The sequence below is a fragment of the Pristiophorus japonicus genome, chromosome 2, assembly GCF_044704955.1.
Source record: "Pristiophorus japonicus isolate sPriJap1 chromosome 2, sPriJap1.hap1, whole genome shotgun sequence".
In the NCBI taxonomy this organism is placed as follows: domain Eukaryota; kingdom Metazoa; phylum Chordata; class Chondrichthyes; family Pristiophoridae; genus Pristiophorus; species Pristiophorus japonicus.
In genome coordinates this window covers 57,004,386-57,025,063 of record NC_091978.1, presented here as the reverse complement: position 1 = coordinate 57,025,063, position 20,678 = coordinate 57,004,386, and the positions used below count along the sequence as shown (strand labels likewise).

Sequence of the window (20,678 nt, the reverse complement as noted above, 5' to 3'; positions counted from 1 at the left end):
TATGGCAGGGGGGTGGGAACCAATGCAGGGAGACAGAGGGAAACAAAAAGGAGACAAAAGCAAAAGACAGAAAGGAGATGAGGAAAAGTGGAGGGCAGAGAAACCCAAGGCAAAGAACAAAAAGGGCCACTGTACAGCAAAATTCTAAAAGGACAAAGGGTGTTAAAAAAACAAGCCTTGTTTCTTAATGTCTTAATGCAAGGAGTATCCGTAATAAGGTGGATGAATTAACTGTGCAAATAGATGTTAACAAATATGATGTGATTGGGATTACAGAGACATAGCTCCAGGATGATCAGGGCTGGGAACTCAACATCCAGGGGTATTCAACATTCAGGAAGGATAGAATAAAAGGAAAAGGAGCATTGCTGGTTAAAGAGGAGATTAATGCAATAGTTAGGAAGGACATTAGCTTGGATGATGTGGAATCTATATGGGTAGAGCTGCAGAACACCAAAGAGCAAAATACGTTAGTAGGAGTTGTGTACAGATCTCCAAACAGTAGTAGTGATGTTGGGGAGGGCATCAAACAGGAAATTAGGGTTGCATGCAATAAAGGTGCAGCAGTTATAATGGGTGACTTTAATATGCACATAGATTGGGCTAACCAAACTGGAAGCAATATGGTGGAGGAGGATTTCCTGGAGTTGCATAAGGGATGGTTTTCTCGACCAATATGTTGAGGAACCAACTAGGGGGGAGGCCATCTTAGACTGGGTGTTGTGTAATGAGAGAGGATTAATTAGCAATCTAGTTGTGCGAGGCCCCTCGGGGAAGAGTGACCATAATATGGTGCAATTCTGCATTAGGATGGAGAATGAAACCGTTAATTCAGAGACCATGGTCCAGAACTTAAAGAAGGGTAACTTTGAAGGTATGAGGTGTGAATTGGCTAGGATAGATTGGCGAATGATACTTAAGGGGTTGACTGTGGATGGGCAATGGCATACATTTAGAGACCGCATGGATGAACTACAACAATTGTACATTCCTGTCTGGCGTAAAAAATAAAAAAGGGAAGGTGGCTCGACCGTGGCTATCAAGGGAAATCAGGGATAGTATTAAAGCCAAGGAAGTGGCATACAAATTGGCCAGACATAGCAGCGAACCCGGGGACTGGGAGAAATTTAGAACTCGGCAGAGGAGGACAAAGGGTTTGATTGATTAGGGCAGGGAAAATGGAGTACGAGAAGAAGCTTGCAGGGAACATTAAAATGGACTGCAAACATTTCTATAGATATGTAAAGAGAAAAAGGTTAGTAAAGACAAACGTAGGTCCCCTGCAGTCAGAATCAGGGGAAGTCATAACTGGGAACAAAGAAATGGCAGACCAATTGAACAAGTACTTTGGTTCGGTATTCACTAAAGAAGACACAAACAGCCTTCCGGATATAAAAGGGGTCAGAGGGTCGAGTAAGGAGGAGGAACTGAGGGAAATCCTTATTAGTAGGGAAATTTGTGTTGGGGAAATTGATGGGATTGAAGGCCGATAAATCCCCAGGGCCTGATGGACTGCATCCCAGAGTACTTAAGGAGGTGGCCTTGGAAATAGCGGATGCATTGACAGTCATTTTCCAACATTCCATTGACTCTGGATCAGTTCCTATCGAGTGGAGGGTAGCCAATGTAACCCCACTTTTTTTTTTAAAAAAGGAGGGAGAGAGAAAACAGGGAATTATAGACCGGTCAGCCTGACCTCAGTAGTGGGTAAAATGATGGAATCAATTATTAAGGATGTCATAGCAGCGCATTTGGAAAGAGGTGACATGATGGGTCCAAGTCAGCATGGATTTGTGAAAGGGAAATCATGCTTGACAAATCTTCTGGAATTTTTTGAGGATGTTTCCTGTAGAGTGGACAAGGGAGAACCGTTGATGTGGTATATTTGGACTTTCAGAAGGCTTTCAACAAGGTCCCACACACGAAATTAATGTGCAAAGTTAAAGCACATGGGATTTGGGGTAGTGTGCTGACATGGATTGAGAACTGGATGTCAGACAGGAAGCAAAGAGTAGGAGTAAATGGGTACTTTTCAGAATGGCAGGCAGTGACTAGTAGGGTACCGCAAGGTTCTGTGCTGGGGCCCCAGCTGTTTACACTACATTAATGATTTAGACGAGGGGATTAAATGTAGTATCTCCAAATTTGCGGATGACACTAAGTTGGGTGGCAGTGTGAGCTGCGAGGAGGATGCTATTAGGCTGCAGAGTGACTTGGATAGGTTAGGTGAGTGGGCAAATGCATGACAGATGAAGTATAATGTGCATAAATGTGAGGTTATCCATTTTGGTGGTAAAAACAGAGAGACAGACTATTATCTGAATGGTGTCAGATTAGGAAAAGGGGAGGTGCAACGAGACCTGGGTGTCATGGTACATCAGTTATTGAAGGTTGGCATGCAGGTACAGCAGGCGGTTAAGAAAGCAAATGGCATGTTGGCCTTCATAGCGAGGGGATTTGAGTACAGGGGCAGGGAGGTGTTGCTACAGTTGTACAGGGCCTTGGTGAGGCCACACCTGGAGTATTGTGTACAGTTTTGGTCTCCTAACTTGAGGAAGGACATTCTTGTTATTGAGGGAGTGCAGCGAAGGTTCACCAGACTGATTCCCGGGATGGTGGGACTGACCTATCAAGAAAGACTGGATCAACTGGGCTTGTATTCACTGGAGTTCAGAAGAATGAGAGGGGACCTCATAGAAACGTTTAAAATTCTGATGTGTTCAGACAGGTTAGATATAGGAAGAATGTTCCCAATGTTGGGGAAATCCAGAACCAGGGGTCACAGTCTGAGGATAAGGGGTAAGCCATTTAGGACCGAGATGAGGAGAAACTTCTTCACCCAGAGACTGGTGAACCTGTGGAATTCTCTACCACCACAGAAAGTTGTTGAGGCCAATTCACTAAATATATTCAAAAAGGAGTTAGATGAAGTCCTGACTACTAGGGGGATGAAGGGGTATGGTGAGAAAGCAGGAATGGGGTACTGAAGTTGCATGTTCAGCCATGAACTCATTGAATGGTGGTGCAGTCTGGAAGGGCCGAATGGCCTACTCCTGCACCTATTTTCTCTGTTTCTATGTTTCTGTAATGCCAAAATTCACAATCCTCAGTGAGAAAATTCCTCCTCATCACAGTCTTAAATGGCCGGTCCCTTATCCTGAGACATTGTCCCCTAGTTCTAGACTTTGAAAACAAGGGTGAGAATTTTAAAATTCAGACGCTGTTTAACCCAGGGCCAGTGTAGGTCAACGAGCACGGACGATGGGTGAACGGGTGTTAAGATACGGGCAGCAAAGTTTCGGATGTTTATGGAGGGTGGAAGATGGGAAGCAAGCCAGGGGTGTGTTGGAATAGTCAAGTCTAGAGATAATAAAGGATGAGGGTTTCAGCAGCAGATGAGTTGAGGAAGGAGCGGAGTCGGGTGATATGGAGGTGATAATAGGCGGTCTTAGTGATGGCGCAGATGTGTGGTCAGAAACTCATCTTGGAGTCAAATGCAACACCAACGTTGCGAACAGTCTGGTTCAGCCTCAGACAGTTGCCAGGGAGAGGAATGGAGTGTGTGGCAGAGAATGGCTTCGGTCTTCCCAATATTTAGTTGGAGGTAATTTCTGCTCCTCTTACTATGTAGAGAAAGTGGAGGGTTGTGAGAAGTGGTGGTGAGATAGAGCTGAATGTTGTCAGCGTACATGTGGAATCTGACACTGATTTCAGATGACGTTGCCAAGGGGCAACATATAGATGAGAAAATAGGAGGGGGTTAAGGATTGATCCTAGGAAATGCTCTCTCTGTGTCTACTCTCTCAAAACCTTTCATAATTTTAAAGACCTCTATTAGGCCTTCTCTTTTTTTTAAAAAGGTAAAAGAGACCCAGTTTGTTTGTCCTATCTTAAGAGGTACAGGTTGAACCTCCTTTATCCGGCACCCTCGGGACTTGGCTTGTGCCCAATAAGGGATTTTGCCAGATGAGGGGAGGTCAGCGGCCCGATGTCGGCATCCTGGGCAGGCCCGAAGTGTCGACGGGCCGCGAAGGAAGTGTTGGCGGGCAGAGTGTCGGTGCGGCCCCAACGTGTGTCAGCGCGGCCCCAAAGTCGGGGTGGAGGTCGGCCGCATTCTGTGCATGTGCCCCCGACCGCCGGAATCATGCCGGACGAGGGGTGGTGCTGGGTAAGAGAGGTCCAACCTGTACAACCTCGCAGTATCATCTTTGTAAATCGTTTTTGCACCTTCTCATTCTCTATAGTCACCTTATAAGCCATGATCTTATTGAATGGTGGAGCAGGCTCGAGGAGCCAAATGGCCTACTCCTGCTCCTATTTCTTATGTTCTTATGTTATAAAATGGTGACCAGATCTGTGCACAGAACTGCAATTGTGGTCTAACCAAGGATCGATACAAGTTTAGCATAACCTCTCTACTTTTCTATTCAATTGTATCTCTCTAGAAATAAACCTTGGTGCTTGCTTTGCTTCTTTATGGCTGCTACTTTGCTCCACTGCCCCATTTAGATTATTATTTTCGAAGTAATATGTGACCTTTAATTTTTCTTACCAAAATGTAGTACCTCACACCTATGTGTTGAAATTATTTTGCCAATTATATGCCCATTCTGCAAGTTTATTAATGTCGTCTTGTAATTTGTTGCAGTACTCCTCAGTTTTGACTATCCCCCCACAATATGGTGTCATCTGCAATTTTAGAAATTGTGTTTTTGATTCCTTAGTCTAAATCGTTAATGTAAATTGTGAACAATAGTGGTCCCAGCACTGATCCTTGTGGAACACCACAACCCACCTTCTGCCAATCTGAATAACTATCCTTTACCCCTACTCTCTGCTTTCTGTCTTGCAGTCAGCTAGCTATCCATTTTGCTACTTGTCCCCTGACTCTGCATTCTCTGACTTTATTCATTAGTCTATTATGTGATAACTTTATTGAAGGCCTTTTGGAAATTTAGATATATTACATCTACTGCATTACTCTTGTCTGCTCTCTTTTACCACCTCAGAAAATTCAATGAGGTTTGGTCAAACAAGACTTTCCCTATTGAAAGCCATGCTGAATATTCATTGTTATATTTTTGGTTTCACAGTTTTTTTTATTTTCTCCTTTTAATAGCGATTCCATTATCTGTCCTACCACCAATGTTAACCTAACTGGTCTATAATTCTCTGGACATGTTCTATCTCACTTCTTAAATTATTAGACTGCATATACCACAAGTGTGCGGACATTTCCAGAAATCACTGCCGAGTGTCTATATTTACTCCAAAACAATTATTGACACATTATTGATGGGGTGATGTCATTACAAAGGATAGGTTCATACACGTCCAGCTGTGGTTGCATGGTAATGTAGCGCCTTTTATTGTGCATCTCTGAGACATCCAAAGCATTTGGTATTTAGTGGAAGTGGATCCCATTATATGCTCGTGGTCAGGGACAGAAAAGTTTCACTTGTACAGAAAGGAGATGATTAGGCATTTGGCAGATATACCAGTAAGTTGGGAGCTGATCCATATGGAGCAGGAAAGTTCCAGGTTCATTTCACTCTCCAGCTGATAATGGTACATGATGTGGGACAAACATATTCTCAAATGGGTGACAAGGCGATACTATAAAATAACTGAGACAACAATGACTATTTTAAGTATTGCATTTTGTTTCCTGGCTTCTGAGCACAAATATTAGCATGGTATGTAACTTCACTTTACATTGGCATTTACCATTTTAAATTGTCTGCTTATCTAGAAGGACTGTTCACTGTTTATTGAAAATGCTGAATGTATGACTCATTTTGTCACTGTATCCTCTCTGAAGTATTATGGTTGGTGTTTTTTTTATTGCAAAGTCAATGAGGTCATTTTTAAATCCCTTTTTTTTTCTAAACCAAAGTTCAACGGTTTGTTTGCTTTTCCACCTCACTGCCAAAATAAACCTGTCAACAACCTCAAATGCATAACTGCTGCAGCTGTACTCCAGTCCTGAGGTCAGATATTTGTCTAAGTTTGCAATTGTTTTTTCATAAAAGTACTTTGGTGGAGTGCAATGCGTCACAGACTGGTAGGGCATTTCAGGAGTTGCCAATCTGTTCATGAGAAGTATTGGAGCTGCTGTCTGCTGTTCCCATGGGGAGGAAAGTGGAATATCACAGCTACCGCAGAAGCATTTTTTGTAACCCCAGTTGCTATCTATTGAGCAGCATCTATTGGGAGATGCCTTCAGGAGTACAGCAGGGGAGAATGAGAACTCAATTTAGATTGGTCCTCCATTTTGAGATGGGGTCAACTGTTGAATACAAACTTAAGAGAAAATACATGGTGCTGTAAGAAGCATTCCAAATAAACGGTTACCCTTTAACTTGGTCTTTGTGTTGACCTCAGGATCACTTGCTTGAATCCCTGATTATGCAAACATTGGCTGCAGCTTTCCCTAAACCTCTTCGCCTCTTGAGGTTTTGACTGAAAGAGTGCTGGCTCTTTTGATGCGTTGCTGTTCAAAGGCACTTGCTGCTGATGTGCAGATACAACTGCTCAAGCAAAATGGGTAAGGAGGTGTCCTGTGCCTCAGAACAACGTGTTGGGCTGTAAACTACTCCTCACATTAAGAGCTCTCTACCTCTCTCCTCCTTTTTAAGATGCTCCTTCAAACCTACCTCTTCCACAAATCTGCTCATATTTCTCCTTATGTGGCTTGGTGTCAGAATTTTTCGTCTTGTAGTACTCCTGTGAAGCACCTTGGGATGTTTTACTACGTTAAAGGCGCTATATAAATACAAGTTGTTGTAGCTTTCAGGGCACTAGAGGAAAACTGTTCACTGTAAATGTTATAGTAATGATTGAAGGAGCATCAATAATGGCTGATTCCAGAGGTAGAGATTGTTGCAGCACGTTCCATTTCTCTGCTATATCCTGAAAAATTAAATCAGTGGTTTTGTATGGTGTATTTTAAAAAGGAAAGAAAGACTTGCATTTATATAGTGCCTTTCACGACCACCGGGCGTCTCAAAGCGCTTTACAGCCAATGAAGTACTTTTGAAGTGTTATCACTGTTGTCAAATTGCACACAGCAAGCTCCCACAAGCAGCAGTGTGATAATGACTCGATAATCTGTTTTAGTGATGTTGATTGAGGGATAAATATTGGCCAGGTCACCAGGAATAACTCTCCTTCTCTTCGAAATAGTGTCATGAGATCTTTTACTTTCACCTGACAGGGTAATGTCTCATCCGAAAGACAGAACCTCCAACAGTGTAATACTCCCTCAGCACTGCACTGGAGTGTCAGCCTAGATTTATGTGCTCAAGTCCCTGTCGTGAGACTTGAATCCACAACCTTCTGACTCAGGTGAGGGCGCTGGTCACGGAACCACAGCTGACACTTTATTCTATATGATAAGCTCCCAATCTCAAAGGGAAATATGGAACAACAATTTTACAAGTTAGATACAGATGAGGGAGTCCACTTTAGCATATTCATCTAGAATTAAAAAAAAAGTCCAACCCCCATGACTCTCTCTCCTCTCCTCTCTCTCTTTCTCTCACACACACACACACACACACACACACACACACACACACACACACACACACACACACACACACATACAAATAATTTAATGTCTCTTGATATAAAGGGAATCTATGCTGTCTGTACATAAACACCAATATAACATGATGATGAAATGGTTTAACTTTATAATATCGGATCCCACTTCTTGCTGTGCTCATTGTTGAGACCCAGAAACAACCACATCAAACCACAATGTCTTGTAAAGCAACACTTCTTTAATTATTTAACAGATTTATTCATCACAGCTCAGTTACTTGGTTAGCATGACTATCACTGATATTTAATCAGTACTCCCAGTCACCTATTTCATCCCGGGATAATGTCTTTGGTCGGTAACCCTTCCACTGGTGGTGTTTGGGGAAAACTCTGGATAAGGGTGCAAGTTTCCTTCAGTGGTCCATCTGGTAGTAGCGTTGGGAGACTCCCTGCTTGGGCAGGATATGAGTCCCCTAAAACATGGCTGAAAAACATGTATGTTTCAGTGCATGACCTAACTGCTGGTGGCATTGAATGGACTGCCTGGCTGGTCAGGGCAAGAGTACCAAACCCAAGTCCAAAAGTCACCCTTTTTATGTTGTTTTTCCTTTGATTCCTGTTAGCTTTACAAACACCTGCAAGTTTTACTGCCCTCTCATGTCCCATTCATTGATAACAGACTGCTAACTTAGAAAGAAAGACTTGCATTTATATACAGGTTGCGCATCGAAAATCCAGAGTTCCGGAATCTAGACACCGAGATGATCCGTGGCAGGGTCGTCCGGAATCTGTAAAATGTTCTGGAACCCAGACACCCTGCAAAACCGCTTACCGCCAGCCGGGCCCAGGGAAAATCCAAAAATCGAATTCGCAGAACACTCTCATAAATGGAAAAAAAACAAACTCCAACCCTACCTCTTCTTCCAGGTCTTCACAGGCACCGCTGCTCCTGGGTCCGCACTCAGGTCCCCTTCCCTCGCTCAGTACACGGGCGCACCTAAACTGCAGACCGTGGGACCCCGAGCTTTGCACGCCGGCTTCACGGGCACCCCAGGCATTTCTGGACTCGGGACATCGGAAAAATGTTCCGAAGTCTGGAAATAGCTGAACCTGGGCTCGGGCGTTTGCGGATTCGGGACGTCAGAAAGATGTTCCGAAGTCTGGAAATATCCAGAATGGCCTCGGTCCTGAGGCTTCCCAATTTTCAACATTCAACCTGTGTAGTGCCTTTCATGGCCTAAGGACGTCTCAAACGATTTACAGCCAGCAAAGCAAATTTTGAAGTGTAGTTACTGTTGTAATGTAGGAAACTCTGCAGCCAATTTGTGCACAAGAAGCTCTGACAAACAGCAGTGTGACAATGACCAGATAATCTGTTTTAATTTAGATGGGGGTTAACTGCTCGCTCTTGAGTAAGATTGTAATTTTCCAATTTCCACAGCTCCACAGCTCCACATTTCCCAATAATGGGATAGAGTTCCACTCCGACTTTATGGTGGCGACTCCTCTGTTATCTGTTTCGAGGTATCTTTAATTCACTTTGAAGTGTTTCAGTATTAATTGGTTCTTATCCTTCAAGGTTGTTTGCGAGAAGAATTTTCTAGTTATGGTGGGCTATCAATGCTCCTTTTCTGATAGTTCAAAAGATAATATTCATATGTTTTTAAGTAATCATTTTATGAATGATAAGCACAGAGTGCAAGCCTATGTTCTCGCAGTTTATTTTTTTTCACATTTACATTTGTTGCTGTCAGTAACTGGCTTTAAATAATGTGATTTAAGAAAATATCAAAAGAAGCTACTTTAGATGATATAAAAAACAATCATTTTTACTGCATGAAAGAAAGCCATTCGGCCCGTCGAGCCCGTGACGACTTTCAGCTAGTCTCACTCCTCGCCCTTTCCCTGTAGCCCTGCACATTTTTTTCCTTCAGATACTTATCCAACTCCCTTTTGAAAGATAAAATTGAGTCTGCCTCCACCAACCTTTCAGGCAGTGCATTCCAGATCCTAACCACTCGCTGCGTTTTTAAAAAAAAAAAGTTTTTTCTTGCATTGCTTTTGGTTCTTTGGCCCCAAGTTTCCACATGATTTGCTCCTGATTTTTAGGAGCAACTGGTGGAGAACGGAGTATCTTAGAAATCGGAATTCTCCACATTTAAGTTTTCTGCAGTTCTAGTCAGGTAGAACAGTTTCACTTTTGAACAGAATTTTTTTTTCAAAAGGGGGCGTGTCTGGCCACTGACGCCTGATTTGAAAGTTTCCACAGTGAAAACGTACTCCAAACTAACTTAGAATGGAGCAAGTGAAGATTTTTGTAGGCTTGAAAAAACCTTGTCTACACACAAAAAAATCAGGCGCAGGTTACAAATTAGGCGTCGGGAACGAGGTGGGGGGGGGGGGGAAGGGGGGGAAGGGAAGTCATTAAATTCTACAATCAATCCTTAGTTATACTTATACAAATAAATCCAACCTGAATAAAAATTTATAAGCAAAGAAAAGATTAAATAAACCATGTTCCTATCTGTGTGTAAGTGCTTCAGGCAGGCCTTTCAGGCAGCGGTGTGGCGTCGGTCCCGACGGCAGAGGCAAGAAGCCGCAAGTGGCCTCAGTGCTGATCATGGAAGGGCAATGTGGTTTTATTAAAAAATGTTAAAAATTGAACAGCTACAAAGAATTTGAATAGTCTCAAACAAGTGCATGTGTCCCGTTTATCACAGTCTATCTTTAATTACAGAATGAGTGGTGGAGATTGAAACGGTAACGAGTTGTAAAGGCTGAATTAAAATGCACAGTTGCTGCAGTAACACTGGTTAAAGAGCCAACATTAATTCAGCAGGTGATTTATTCAGCAGTGCTGCTAAAAGCACTCCCTCACACACAGAAATATCAAGAAAATTAAAATGCAAGCCTTTGCAAGGGTTCAATAAACAAATTTTCACTTTTTCTGCAGCACTTTTAAAAATGGCCGAGTGCCAATATTTACTTCAGACTGCGCGAACGCTCCAATGCGCACGCGCAGGGTTGCCGGCACCAAAAAAACTCATTTAAATTGTACCTGCCCCCTCCTATTTACAAAATCGGCGAGAGTGGTAGGCTCCGCCCCCTGTGCGCCGCGCCAAGCAGACATCGAGCTGCAAGGAGCTCGAGAATACCGTGTTTTTTTTTCAGGCGCCGTTTTTGGCGCGAAAAACTGCCGCCCAGCTCTGAGGGGCGCCTTTTTCTCCGCGTGTAGAAACTTGGGGCCTTTATATCTAATACAACATGAAATATGGGATGCAATTATACATCACTACAGTTCACTATGCACTCCAACAGAAGATCATAATGTAGAGAGGCTTGAGAACACTGTTCCAAGCTGGTACTGAAGCCCTGTGTCTGAAGACGGAGCAGATGGAGAGGGGGATGCGAAGGAAGTTAGATAGAAGAATGGAGTGTAGGAGTTGAGTAGATTGCACTGGTAGGGAAGGGCAAGGATATTAAATGCCATGCAATGGACAGGGAACCATTGAAATTTGGAAAGGGCAGGGATGATAAGAGTGCAGGATGGGGTGTGGGTGGTAAAGTTTTGTGTAAGTTGTAGCTCACATATGAGAGATCTTCAGAGCCAGTCAGGAGAACTTTGGTGAAATTGAGCCCGGAAGTGATGATAAAAATGGATAAGACTTTCCACAACAGTGAGCGCAAGATAAAGAGGGAGATTGACAACGTTGCGGAGTTGGAAGCAGGGGGTCTTGCTGATGGGGGTTTCTGCTCATGGTCATACAGGACACGAGGTTGTACATCATTGATTTGGCCTGAGTGAGCGATCAGGCAGGGGGAAGGAATCAGGAACAGAATGGTATCCTGCATCAACTGAGCCATTGGAGCAGCTAATTGAATCTATATTATTTTTTTTAAGTAATGTAGCTAACAATTGAAACAGCAAATGTCAACAAGCCATTATTTGAGACGAGACATCAACATGCTTAAAATTAAGTTGGCAGCATTAGTGCAGTAAAATCCAACTCCTCTATAGGCAGCTGTCTCTGTGTAACTGGTGCACATGTGTCACCTGTTGCAGAACATTCACATACCTCTGTTATTTAGGCAGCTGTCAGCAGAGTTTGGTAGCTATAAATTCACACAATGCAGTTGCACTAAAATGCAGAGGTGGGGCCCTCCTCTAGGGGAGCTGATCCATACTGGCCACATCTATTTTAAACTAAAATATCTTTGTTACACTCATTGCATACTGAATTGGAGGCCGATATTTTTTTAAATATGTATATTATATACAACAAGTTGCATTTATATAATGCTTTTAATGCAGTAAAATACAACAAGTGACTTCACGAGTGATTATTAAACAAAATTTGATATCGAGCCACATAAGGAACTGTTAAGACAGGTGAAGTAGTTTTTAAGGAGCATCTTTAAAGGAGGAGGGAGAGGCAGAGTGGTTTAAGGAGGGAATTCCAGAGCTTGGGGCCTAGGCAGCTGAAGGCACGGCCACCAGTGGTGGAGTGAAGAAACGTGGGAATGCACCAGAAGACACAACTGGAGGAGTGCAGCGATCTGGAAGGGTTGCCGGGCTGGAGGAGCTTACGGAGATAGGAGGGGCGAGACCATCGAGAGATTTAAAAACAAAGATGAGAATTTAAAAATAGAGGCGTTGCTGCACCGGGAGCCAATGTAGGAGCAGTTGATAGTGTTGAGAAATTAGCACTAATAGACAAACAATTGGTAGATCTCTTGTCTCTGGGTTGTAGATTCGAGTCTCGAACCATGAATTTGCACCAATCCAACCTGACTCTCCAGGGCAGTACAGAGGAACTGCTGCATTAATGGAGGTGCTATTTTATAGCTGAGACTTATGAATGCGCCTTAAAGTTGGTATATTATTATTCCTACAGGTTTGTGGAGCGGTATGTCCAGTACATAGTAAAGTGCTGTAAGTTTCTCTGCATTTTTTTTTAAAGGTGTATTCATTGTTGCTGCCAAGCGTACTCCTTTCGGTACCTATGGAGGAGTGCTGAAGGACCACAGTGCCACAGATTTAGCCACACATGCTGCAAAGGCCGCACTGGCTGCTGGAAAGGTCAGCCACGAACTGGTGGACAGCGTCATTGTCGGCAATGTAATGCAGGTGAGTGTGAGGTGGACCTCCATTCTAGAGTCTGAGAACATTGCAGCTGCTGTTGTTTCTTCAAATCTTTCAGTATCTGGGCAAGATCCCTGCAAATATTTGACACCCAGAGATCCTGCCTTGCCCACATTTCTGAACAGCGTGCTGGTCATCCAAAGGAAAACAGTGCTATAATTGCAAAACGTATTTTTATTAGTATGCGATAAAAGAAATAACTTGGAAGTAATTTCATTAGTACAGAAACGTTTGGAATTCCTGAAATGCATTCAAGAGAACGTTTTAGTCCGTATGTAACAAGCCCAACACAGGAGGGGGCGGTTGTGGATTTAATTTTTGGGAATGAAGCTGGGCAGGTGGAAGGGGTATCAGCGGGAGCCTATTATGAACAAGGGCAGACATCGACGACGAGATACGAGATTCAACACCGCCTCTGGTGTGCCAGTGCAGCCTTCGGCCGCCTGAGAAAAAGTGTGTTCGAAGATCAGGGCCTCAAATTTGCCACCAAGCTCATGGTCTACAGGGCTGTAGTAATACCCACCTTCCTGTATGGCTCAGACGTGGACCATATACAGCAGACACTTCAAATCGCTGGAGAAATACCACCAACGATGTCTCCGAGATCCTGCAAATCCCCTGGGAGAACAGACGCACCAACGTTGGCGCCCTTGACCAGGCCACCATCCCCAGCATCGAAGCACTGACCACACTCGAACAGCTCCGCTGGGCGGGCCACATTGTTCGTATGTCTGACACAAGACTCCCAAAGCAGGCGCTCCACTTGGAACTCCTACACGGCAAGCGAGCCCAAGGTGGGCAGAGGAAATGTTTCAAGGACCCCCTCAAAGTCTCCTTGATACAATGCAACATCCCTACAAACACCTGGGAGTCCCTGGCTAAAGACCGCCCTAAGTGGAGGAAGTGCATCCGGGAGGGTGCTGAGCACCTCGAGTCTTATTGCTGAGCGACCAGAAACCAAGCGCAGACAGCGGAAGGATCGTGCGACAAACCAGTCCCACCCACCCTTTCCTTCAACAACTGTCTGTCCCACCTGTGACAGACTGTAATTCCCATATTGAACTGTTCAGTCACCCAAGAACTCATTTGGAGTGGAAGCGAGTCTTCGAGGGACTGCCTATGATGATGACTTGGGTGCCAGTGACCATAATTCAGTCAGATTCAAGATAGTTTATGGATAAGGACCAGGATAGACCAGGAATAAAAGTTCCAAATTGGGGAAAAGCTAACTTTGCTAAGTTAAGAAGTGATTTGGCCACAGTCGGCTGGAAATAGCTACTTGAAGAAGGTAAATCAGTGCCGTAACAGTGGGAGGCATTCAAGGAAATCCGGAGGGCTCAGGCCAAACATGTGCCCTTAAAGAAAAAGGGTGGGAATAACAATTCTAGAGCCCCCTGGATGTCGAGTGACTTGCAGGGGAGGATAAAGGAAAAAAAGGGAAGCTGATGTCATATACCGACAGCTAAATACTGTAGAATCTCTGGAGAAATATAGAAAGTTAAGAGGTAAAATTAAAAAGGATATTAGGAATGCTAAGAGAGAGCATGAAAAATTCTTGGCAAGTAAAATCAAGGATAACCCAAAGATGTTCTATAAATATATTAAGAGCATGGGGATAACTGAATAAAGGATAGGGCCTATTAGAGACCATGTGGGTAATCTGTGTGTAGAGGTGGAAGATGTGGATATGGTTCTTAATGAATACTTTGCATCTGTTTTCACAAAGGTAGGGGCAATGCAGATACTGCTATCGAGGAGTGTGATATTCCAGATGAAATAAACATAGTGAGAGGAGGTATTAAGGGGGTTAGCAGCTTTGAAAGTGGATAAGTCCCCAGCTCTGGATGCAATGCATCCCAGGCTGTTGAGCGAAGCAAAAGAGGAAATAGCAGAAGCCTTGACCATCATTTTCCAGTCCTCTTTGGACTCCGGCATGGTGCTGGAGGATTGGAGGACTGCTAATGTGGTACCCTTTTTAAGAAAGGAGAAAGGGATAGGTCGAGTAATTACAGGCCTGTCAGCCTAACGTCAGTGGTGAAAAAATTATTGGAAAAAATCCCGAAAGACAGGATAAATCTGCATTTGGATAGGCAAGGATTAATTAGGGACAGTCAGCACGGATTTGTTAAGGAAAGATTGTGTTTAACTAACCTGATTGAATTTTTCAACGAGGTAGCCAGGAGAGTCGATGAGGATAGTGTGCACACTGTAGTGTATATGGACTTTAGCAAAGCTTTTGATAAGGTCCCACGTGGCAGACTGGTCACGAAGATAAAAGCCCATGGGAGACAGGGCAAAGTGTCAAGTTGGATCCAAAATTGGCTTAGAGGTAGGAAGCAAAGGGTAATGGTTGATGGATGTTTTTGTGAATGGAAGGATGTTTCCAATGGGGTTCTGCAGGGCTCAATACTGGGTCCCTTTCTTTGTGGTATACATCAATGATCTAGATTTGAATATAAGAGGGTATGATTAAGAAGTTTGCAGGTGACTCTTAAATTGGCTGTGCGGTTGATAGTGAAGAGGAAAGTCATGGATTGCAGGAAGATATCAATCTACTGGTCGGGTGGGCAAAACCGTGGCAAATGGAATTTAATTGTGAGGTAATGCACTTGGGGAAGGCTAATAAGGAAAGGGTATACACATTAAACGGTAGGCCACTTAATAGTGTAGATGAACAAAGGGACCTTGGAGTGCTTGTCCACAAATCCCATGCTTGCCTTTATTGGCCGTGGCATAGAATACAAGAGCAGGGAGGTTATGCTTAAATTGTATAATACTCTGGTTAGGCCACAGCTGGAATATTGCGTGCAGTTCTGGTCGCCGTATTATAGGAAGGACGTGATTGCACTAGAGAGGATGCAGAGCAGATTTACGAGTATGCTGCCTGGAATGGAGAATCTTAGCTATGAGGACAAATTGGATAGGTTTGTTTTCCTTGGAACAGAGGAGGCTGAGAGGAGACCTCATTGAGGTGTATAAAATTTTGAGGAGCCTGGATATAGTGGATAACAAGGGCCTATTTCCCTTGGTGGAAGGATCAATTATGAGGGGGCAGAGGTTTACGGTGGTTGGTGGAAGTTTTTGAGGGGAAGCTTCTTCACGCAGAGGGTTGTGGGGGTCTGGAACTCACTGCCTGGAAGGGTAGTAGAGGCAGAAACCCTCACCACATTTAAAAGGTGCTTGGATGGGCACTTGAAGTGCTGTAACCTGCAGGGTTATGGACCTAGAGCTGGTGAGTGGGATTAGACTAGATAACTCCTTGTTGGCTGGCACAGATATGATTACAAGTACTTCAGGGAATCTAATACGGCCAGGGTGATCTCCTGGATTAGTTTCAATTGCCTAGATGGCTTGGAGAGGAATTTCCCCAGATTTTTTCCCCCTAATTGGCCTGGGTTTTTATCTGTTTTGCCACTCCCAGGAGATCGCATGGCTCCAGGTGTGGTGGAGCATAAAATGTTGCGATGCATGGTGTATCGCAGTTGTGGGGGGGTGGACTGGTTGGGTCAGATACTCTTTATCTGTCCGCCATTGTTCATAGGTTTATATGTAACCTTCAGGGCTGCTGACCGAGGGTCACGTGGCTCTTTGTCGGCCGGCACGGACATGATGGGCTGTCATGGCCTCCTTCTGCTCTGTAAATTTCTATGTTTCTAGTGAGGTGCCACAGGGATCGGTGCTGGGGCCTCAAATATTTACAATTTCTATCAATGACTTGGATGAAGGGACCGAGTGTAACGTAGCCAAATTTGCTGATAGAGGTAGGTGGGAAAGCAAGTTGAGGATGTCACAGAATCTACAAAGGGATTTAGATAGGCTCAGTGAGTGGGCAGAAATTTGGCAGATGGACTATAATGTGGGAAAATGTGAGGTTATCCACTTTGGTAGGAAAAATAAAAAAGCAAATTATTATTTGAATGGAGAGCGATTACAAAATGCTGTAGTACAGAGGGATGTTGGGGTTCTTGTGCATGAAATGCTAAAGGTTAGCATGCAGGTACAGCAAGTAATCAAGAAGGCAAATGGAATGCTGGCCTTTATTGCAAATGGGTTGGAGCATAAAAGTAGGGACTGAGCAGGGCATTGGTAAGACCATACCTGAAGTATTGCAGTTCGGAGAAGGTTCACGAGGTTGATTCCTCACATGAAGGGGTTGTCATATGAAAAGTTGAGCAGGTTGGGCCTATACTCCTTGGAGTTTAGAAGACTGAGAGGTGATCTTATTGAAAAATATAAGATTCTGAGGGGGCTTGACAGGGTAGATGCAGAGAGGATGTTTCCCCTCATGGGGGAATCTAGAACTAGGGGGCATAGTTTCAGAATAAGGGGTCGCCCATTTAAAACAGAAATGAGGAATTTCTTCTCTCGGAGGGTTGTGAATCTATGGAATTCTCTGCCCCAGAGAGCTGTGGAGGCTGGGTCATTGAATATATTTAAAGCGGAGATTGACAGATTCTTGAATGATAAGGGAGTCGAGGGTTATGGGGAGCGGGTAGAGAAGTGTATTTGAGGCCAGGATCAGATCAGCCATGATATTGAATGGCAGAGCAAGCTCGAGGGGCCAAATGGCCTACACCTCCTATTTCTTATGTTCTTATGAACTCCGATGATTTCAGGAGCCCCCTGATATTCACGGACTCATTTGATGACCTATGTTCTAAAGGTCACTTTGACTTTCTGCTCTCTTGTGAAGGAGCTAGTGTAGGTAAGTTTTAGTTGATGAATTTTAAAATAATGTGTTGAAATCTACTACTGTAAACTTTGGTTTCATTTTGTTGGCATTTTTTCATCAATTTCATTTCACTTCATTGGAAAACTACAGTTTCATTGGTGCCAATGATCTTGGATACATTTGCTGAAGTGGAAATTCTTCATGCATGAGCCTGGATGTAGCAAAGAAGGCTGTTCACCCTTTGTTCACAGCAATGAATTAAAAATTCATTGGAACATATCTGAGAGACATGATAAGGCGCTATATAAATGTACGTTTTTACTGTGTTTATAACTGGGCTCCATCATGTTCTTATGTAATGTGTAGATACAGACACATACTTCAGCAAGTATCATTTGCTAGCAATCCTCAGTTGAATTTTTTCATCCCTACCCCAGGGGCACTGAAGAAATGGTAATGTTCCCACTGCTGCTATGGCTAAGATCAGCTAACCCTGCACAGATAATTAAAAAAAAAAACATTAATGAGCTAGGTGTTACAGTGGGTTAGAGAATTGCATTTTGCCTTTGGAATCTCTATTCAAATTCAATCCAGGTTGACAGTATGATCGACTTCAGTCTGCTGACTAACGGTTTTGTGTGAAATAAGTTTTGAGAAATCTCAGTCCAATTCATGATGGCATGGGTCCTCACGCAAAACTGCCCCAATTGGTAATCTCACATGAGGTGTAGGAAAAGTAAAAATGTCACACTTGTATAGAGGTGATATTCTTCTGAGATTGTTACAGAGCAGAGAGAACTTCACTCTTCAACTGTCTGTTTAAAAATTCAGGTCTCTTCGGGTTTACTGCATCAGCTGCAGTCTGAATGTCTTTTGTGAAAGTGTTCGCACACTGCCCTTTATCTACTTCCACAATTGTATAACTCGAGGGTATAACAAAAATGCAGCCTTGTGACATGATCTAGATAATTGTCTTTTGCACATGTACTTCTTCAAGGTGTGCAAACCAAAAGCTTGATGAGATAAGGTTGACATGAATCATTTAAGCTTCACTTCAGTTATGATAACATTTACTTGGTTCAATCAGTACTTGTTTTAATGTAATAAACATATACTTCCCCACATTAGTGGGTGGTTTATTTTATTTAGACAAGTGTCAGGCTAGATATATGCTGAGGTCTCTGGAGTGGGGCTTAAACCTATGATCTTCTGACTCCGGCAGTAATCCAAGGCTGACATCAGGGAGGTCTGTTCAGGTCAGCATGAAGCAAATGTTGGGAGAGTAGATTTGTAATGTGGAACAGGATATGTGCAGCAGAAGTGTGGATAAGTTGCAGTTTATGGAAGGTAAAGGACAGGAGACTCGAAAGAATATTGGAGGACTCGAGACTGGAGGTGACACAGGTGATAATGCATTTCAGTGGCAAGGAGGCAGAAGATGCCACGTATACGCACTAGTTTAGCCTGAATGCATGACTGGGTAAGGGAATGGAGTCAATGTCAAGGGAGCCACTTTTCTTTTGGCAGGGGCAGAAGGTAATGGCTTTTGGTCTTTCCAATGATCCAAAACATGATTTTGAACAAGAAGTCTGATAGCCGAGAGACAATCAAGGGGTCAAGAAAATACTGACATGTGAAAGCTGACCCCATGCTTGCAGCTGATATCACTGAAGGGCAGCATGTAGATAATGGAGTGAAGAGTCCAAGGATAGATCCTTGGGGGAATCCTGGAGTGAGTGCTTTGTTCTGATTATACTTCAAGACTTAATTTCCTTGGCATGCTACTGGCTTTGCTGAACCCTCCATGCAATCACTGAAAATGCAGTGGTCAGTAAAGAGGTTTGCTTTTTATTCATGTTGACCTTTTAAACTAGGTTTCAGATTTCCAGTGGTTCAAAACAAAATTTTGATCAACAGACTGTTGGGTAGTGCTATCAGTGCTACCATCCCTGAGTGGTTCAAAACACCATTGGATGTAAGGCTGGAAAATTCAGCTTTAGTGGACTAAAAGGGCTTTTCTCATCATTAATGTTTCTTATATGTAAACAGACACTTTATAAATTATTTTAATCTTAACTTTCTGCTAGTGTTTTAAAGGAACATTTTTTTGTTGGGGGCGGGGAGGGGGGGAATTATCTTCCTTCCATTCAAGTAATTTGCTTCCAAGGATCATGCATAATCTGCTCGATTACAGACTCTACCCTGTCCAGTGTTCTGCTAAAAGCAGTGGGATTTTTAAATTAATACTTTCTTTGTTTTTTTTTAAAAAAGAGTTCTCCAGATGCTGCTTATATTGCGAGACATGTTGGACTGCAAGTTGGAATTCCTATCCCAGTACCTGCCCTCACTGTAAACAGACTCTGTGGATCTGGCTTTCAATCAATCATCTCTGGAGCACAGGTATTGAATAATTGCAGTGCATTCTGCATTAGTGAATTAAGCATGGTATGCCACACACAACCAGTATTACTGTGTCTATATATTTTTAATGGAAGCTGTTTGTTGTAAGACTATTACACTACGTGGTCATCTTTTGTGTATTTGAGGGCAATACTTTTTTTCTTTCTTTCCTTGGTCTTGTGACCTTAAGATTTAAGATGGTGTAAGATGTTGAACTGTGACTAGTGTTGCCTAGAGTTAGTTGCTAGGAGGGCTGGAAACAATACTCCTCTGATTTTTATCTTCCAAGGTTGGCAGTGATGAAGCACCTGGTCTCTGCACTACCATAGCTGAGACTGGGAGCTTAATGAATGAAGGGAAATGGATGTGCCCCCTCCCCGTCCAATTACTTAATTAGATTTTCGGCTTTTCAGCTTTTGGGGCGAAACAGAAGTGTGGTGGGAAAGTTACCCGCCGGGAATAGTTTGCGCTTTGGTAAGGAAGTTTCGGCACCTGGGCCCTGCGTCAGGGGGCATATTATGAAGGGAGGCCAAAAGAAAGGCACTTTTTGTGGCGCAAGGATGGGAAACTTGCGAACTAAACTGCCAGCCCATGTGCATTCTAAGAGAGGCCTGGGGGGAGAAACCTTAACACAAAAAACACAAACATTCCCAAAACATCGGCCATGCCACCACAACACAAACCGTTAACTAAATTAGGAGAACAAACAGTTGCACTTACCTTTAGAGTACTTTACCTTCCTCTGAGCCACCGGCTATGCTGGACCGCACTGATTTCCAGGACGGTCATTGTGGGCGCACTTCTGGGCGGACGAATCGGGCGAAAGTCCAAACTACTGTCGGTGTCACAATGAGAGGCGTTGCACGCTCGGCGGTGCTGCTCAGTGCCACCGCAAAACGGGACCGGAGGATCGTG

The 20,678-nt window shown here is 43.5% G+C and overlaps 1 protein-coding gene across 2 annotated transcripts in view; it reads left to right on the top strand.

Moving 5' to 3' along the window:
- The window catches only part of acaa2 (acetyl-CoA acyltransferase 2), a 72,530-nt gene that overhangs the window by 7,647 nt on the left and 44,205 nt on the right, over positions 1-20,678 (top strand). For both annotated transcript variants that reach the window (XM_070867493.1, XM_070867494.1), the window contains exons 2-3: positions 12,510-12,676; positions 19,635-19,763. In XM_070867493.1, coding sequence (XP_070723594.1) covers positions 12,510-12,676; positions 19,635-19,763 — 296 coding nt within the window. The remainder of the gene's footprint in view (positions 1-12,509; positions 12,677-19,634; positions 19,764-20,678) is intronic.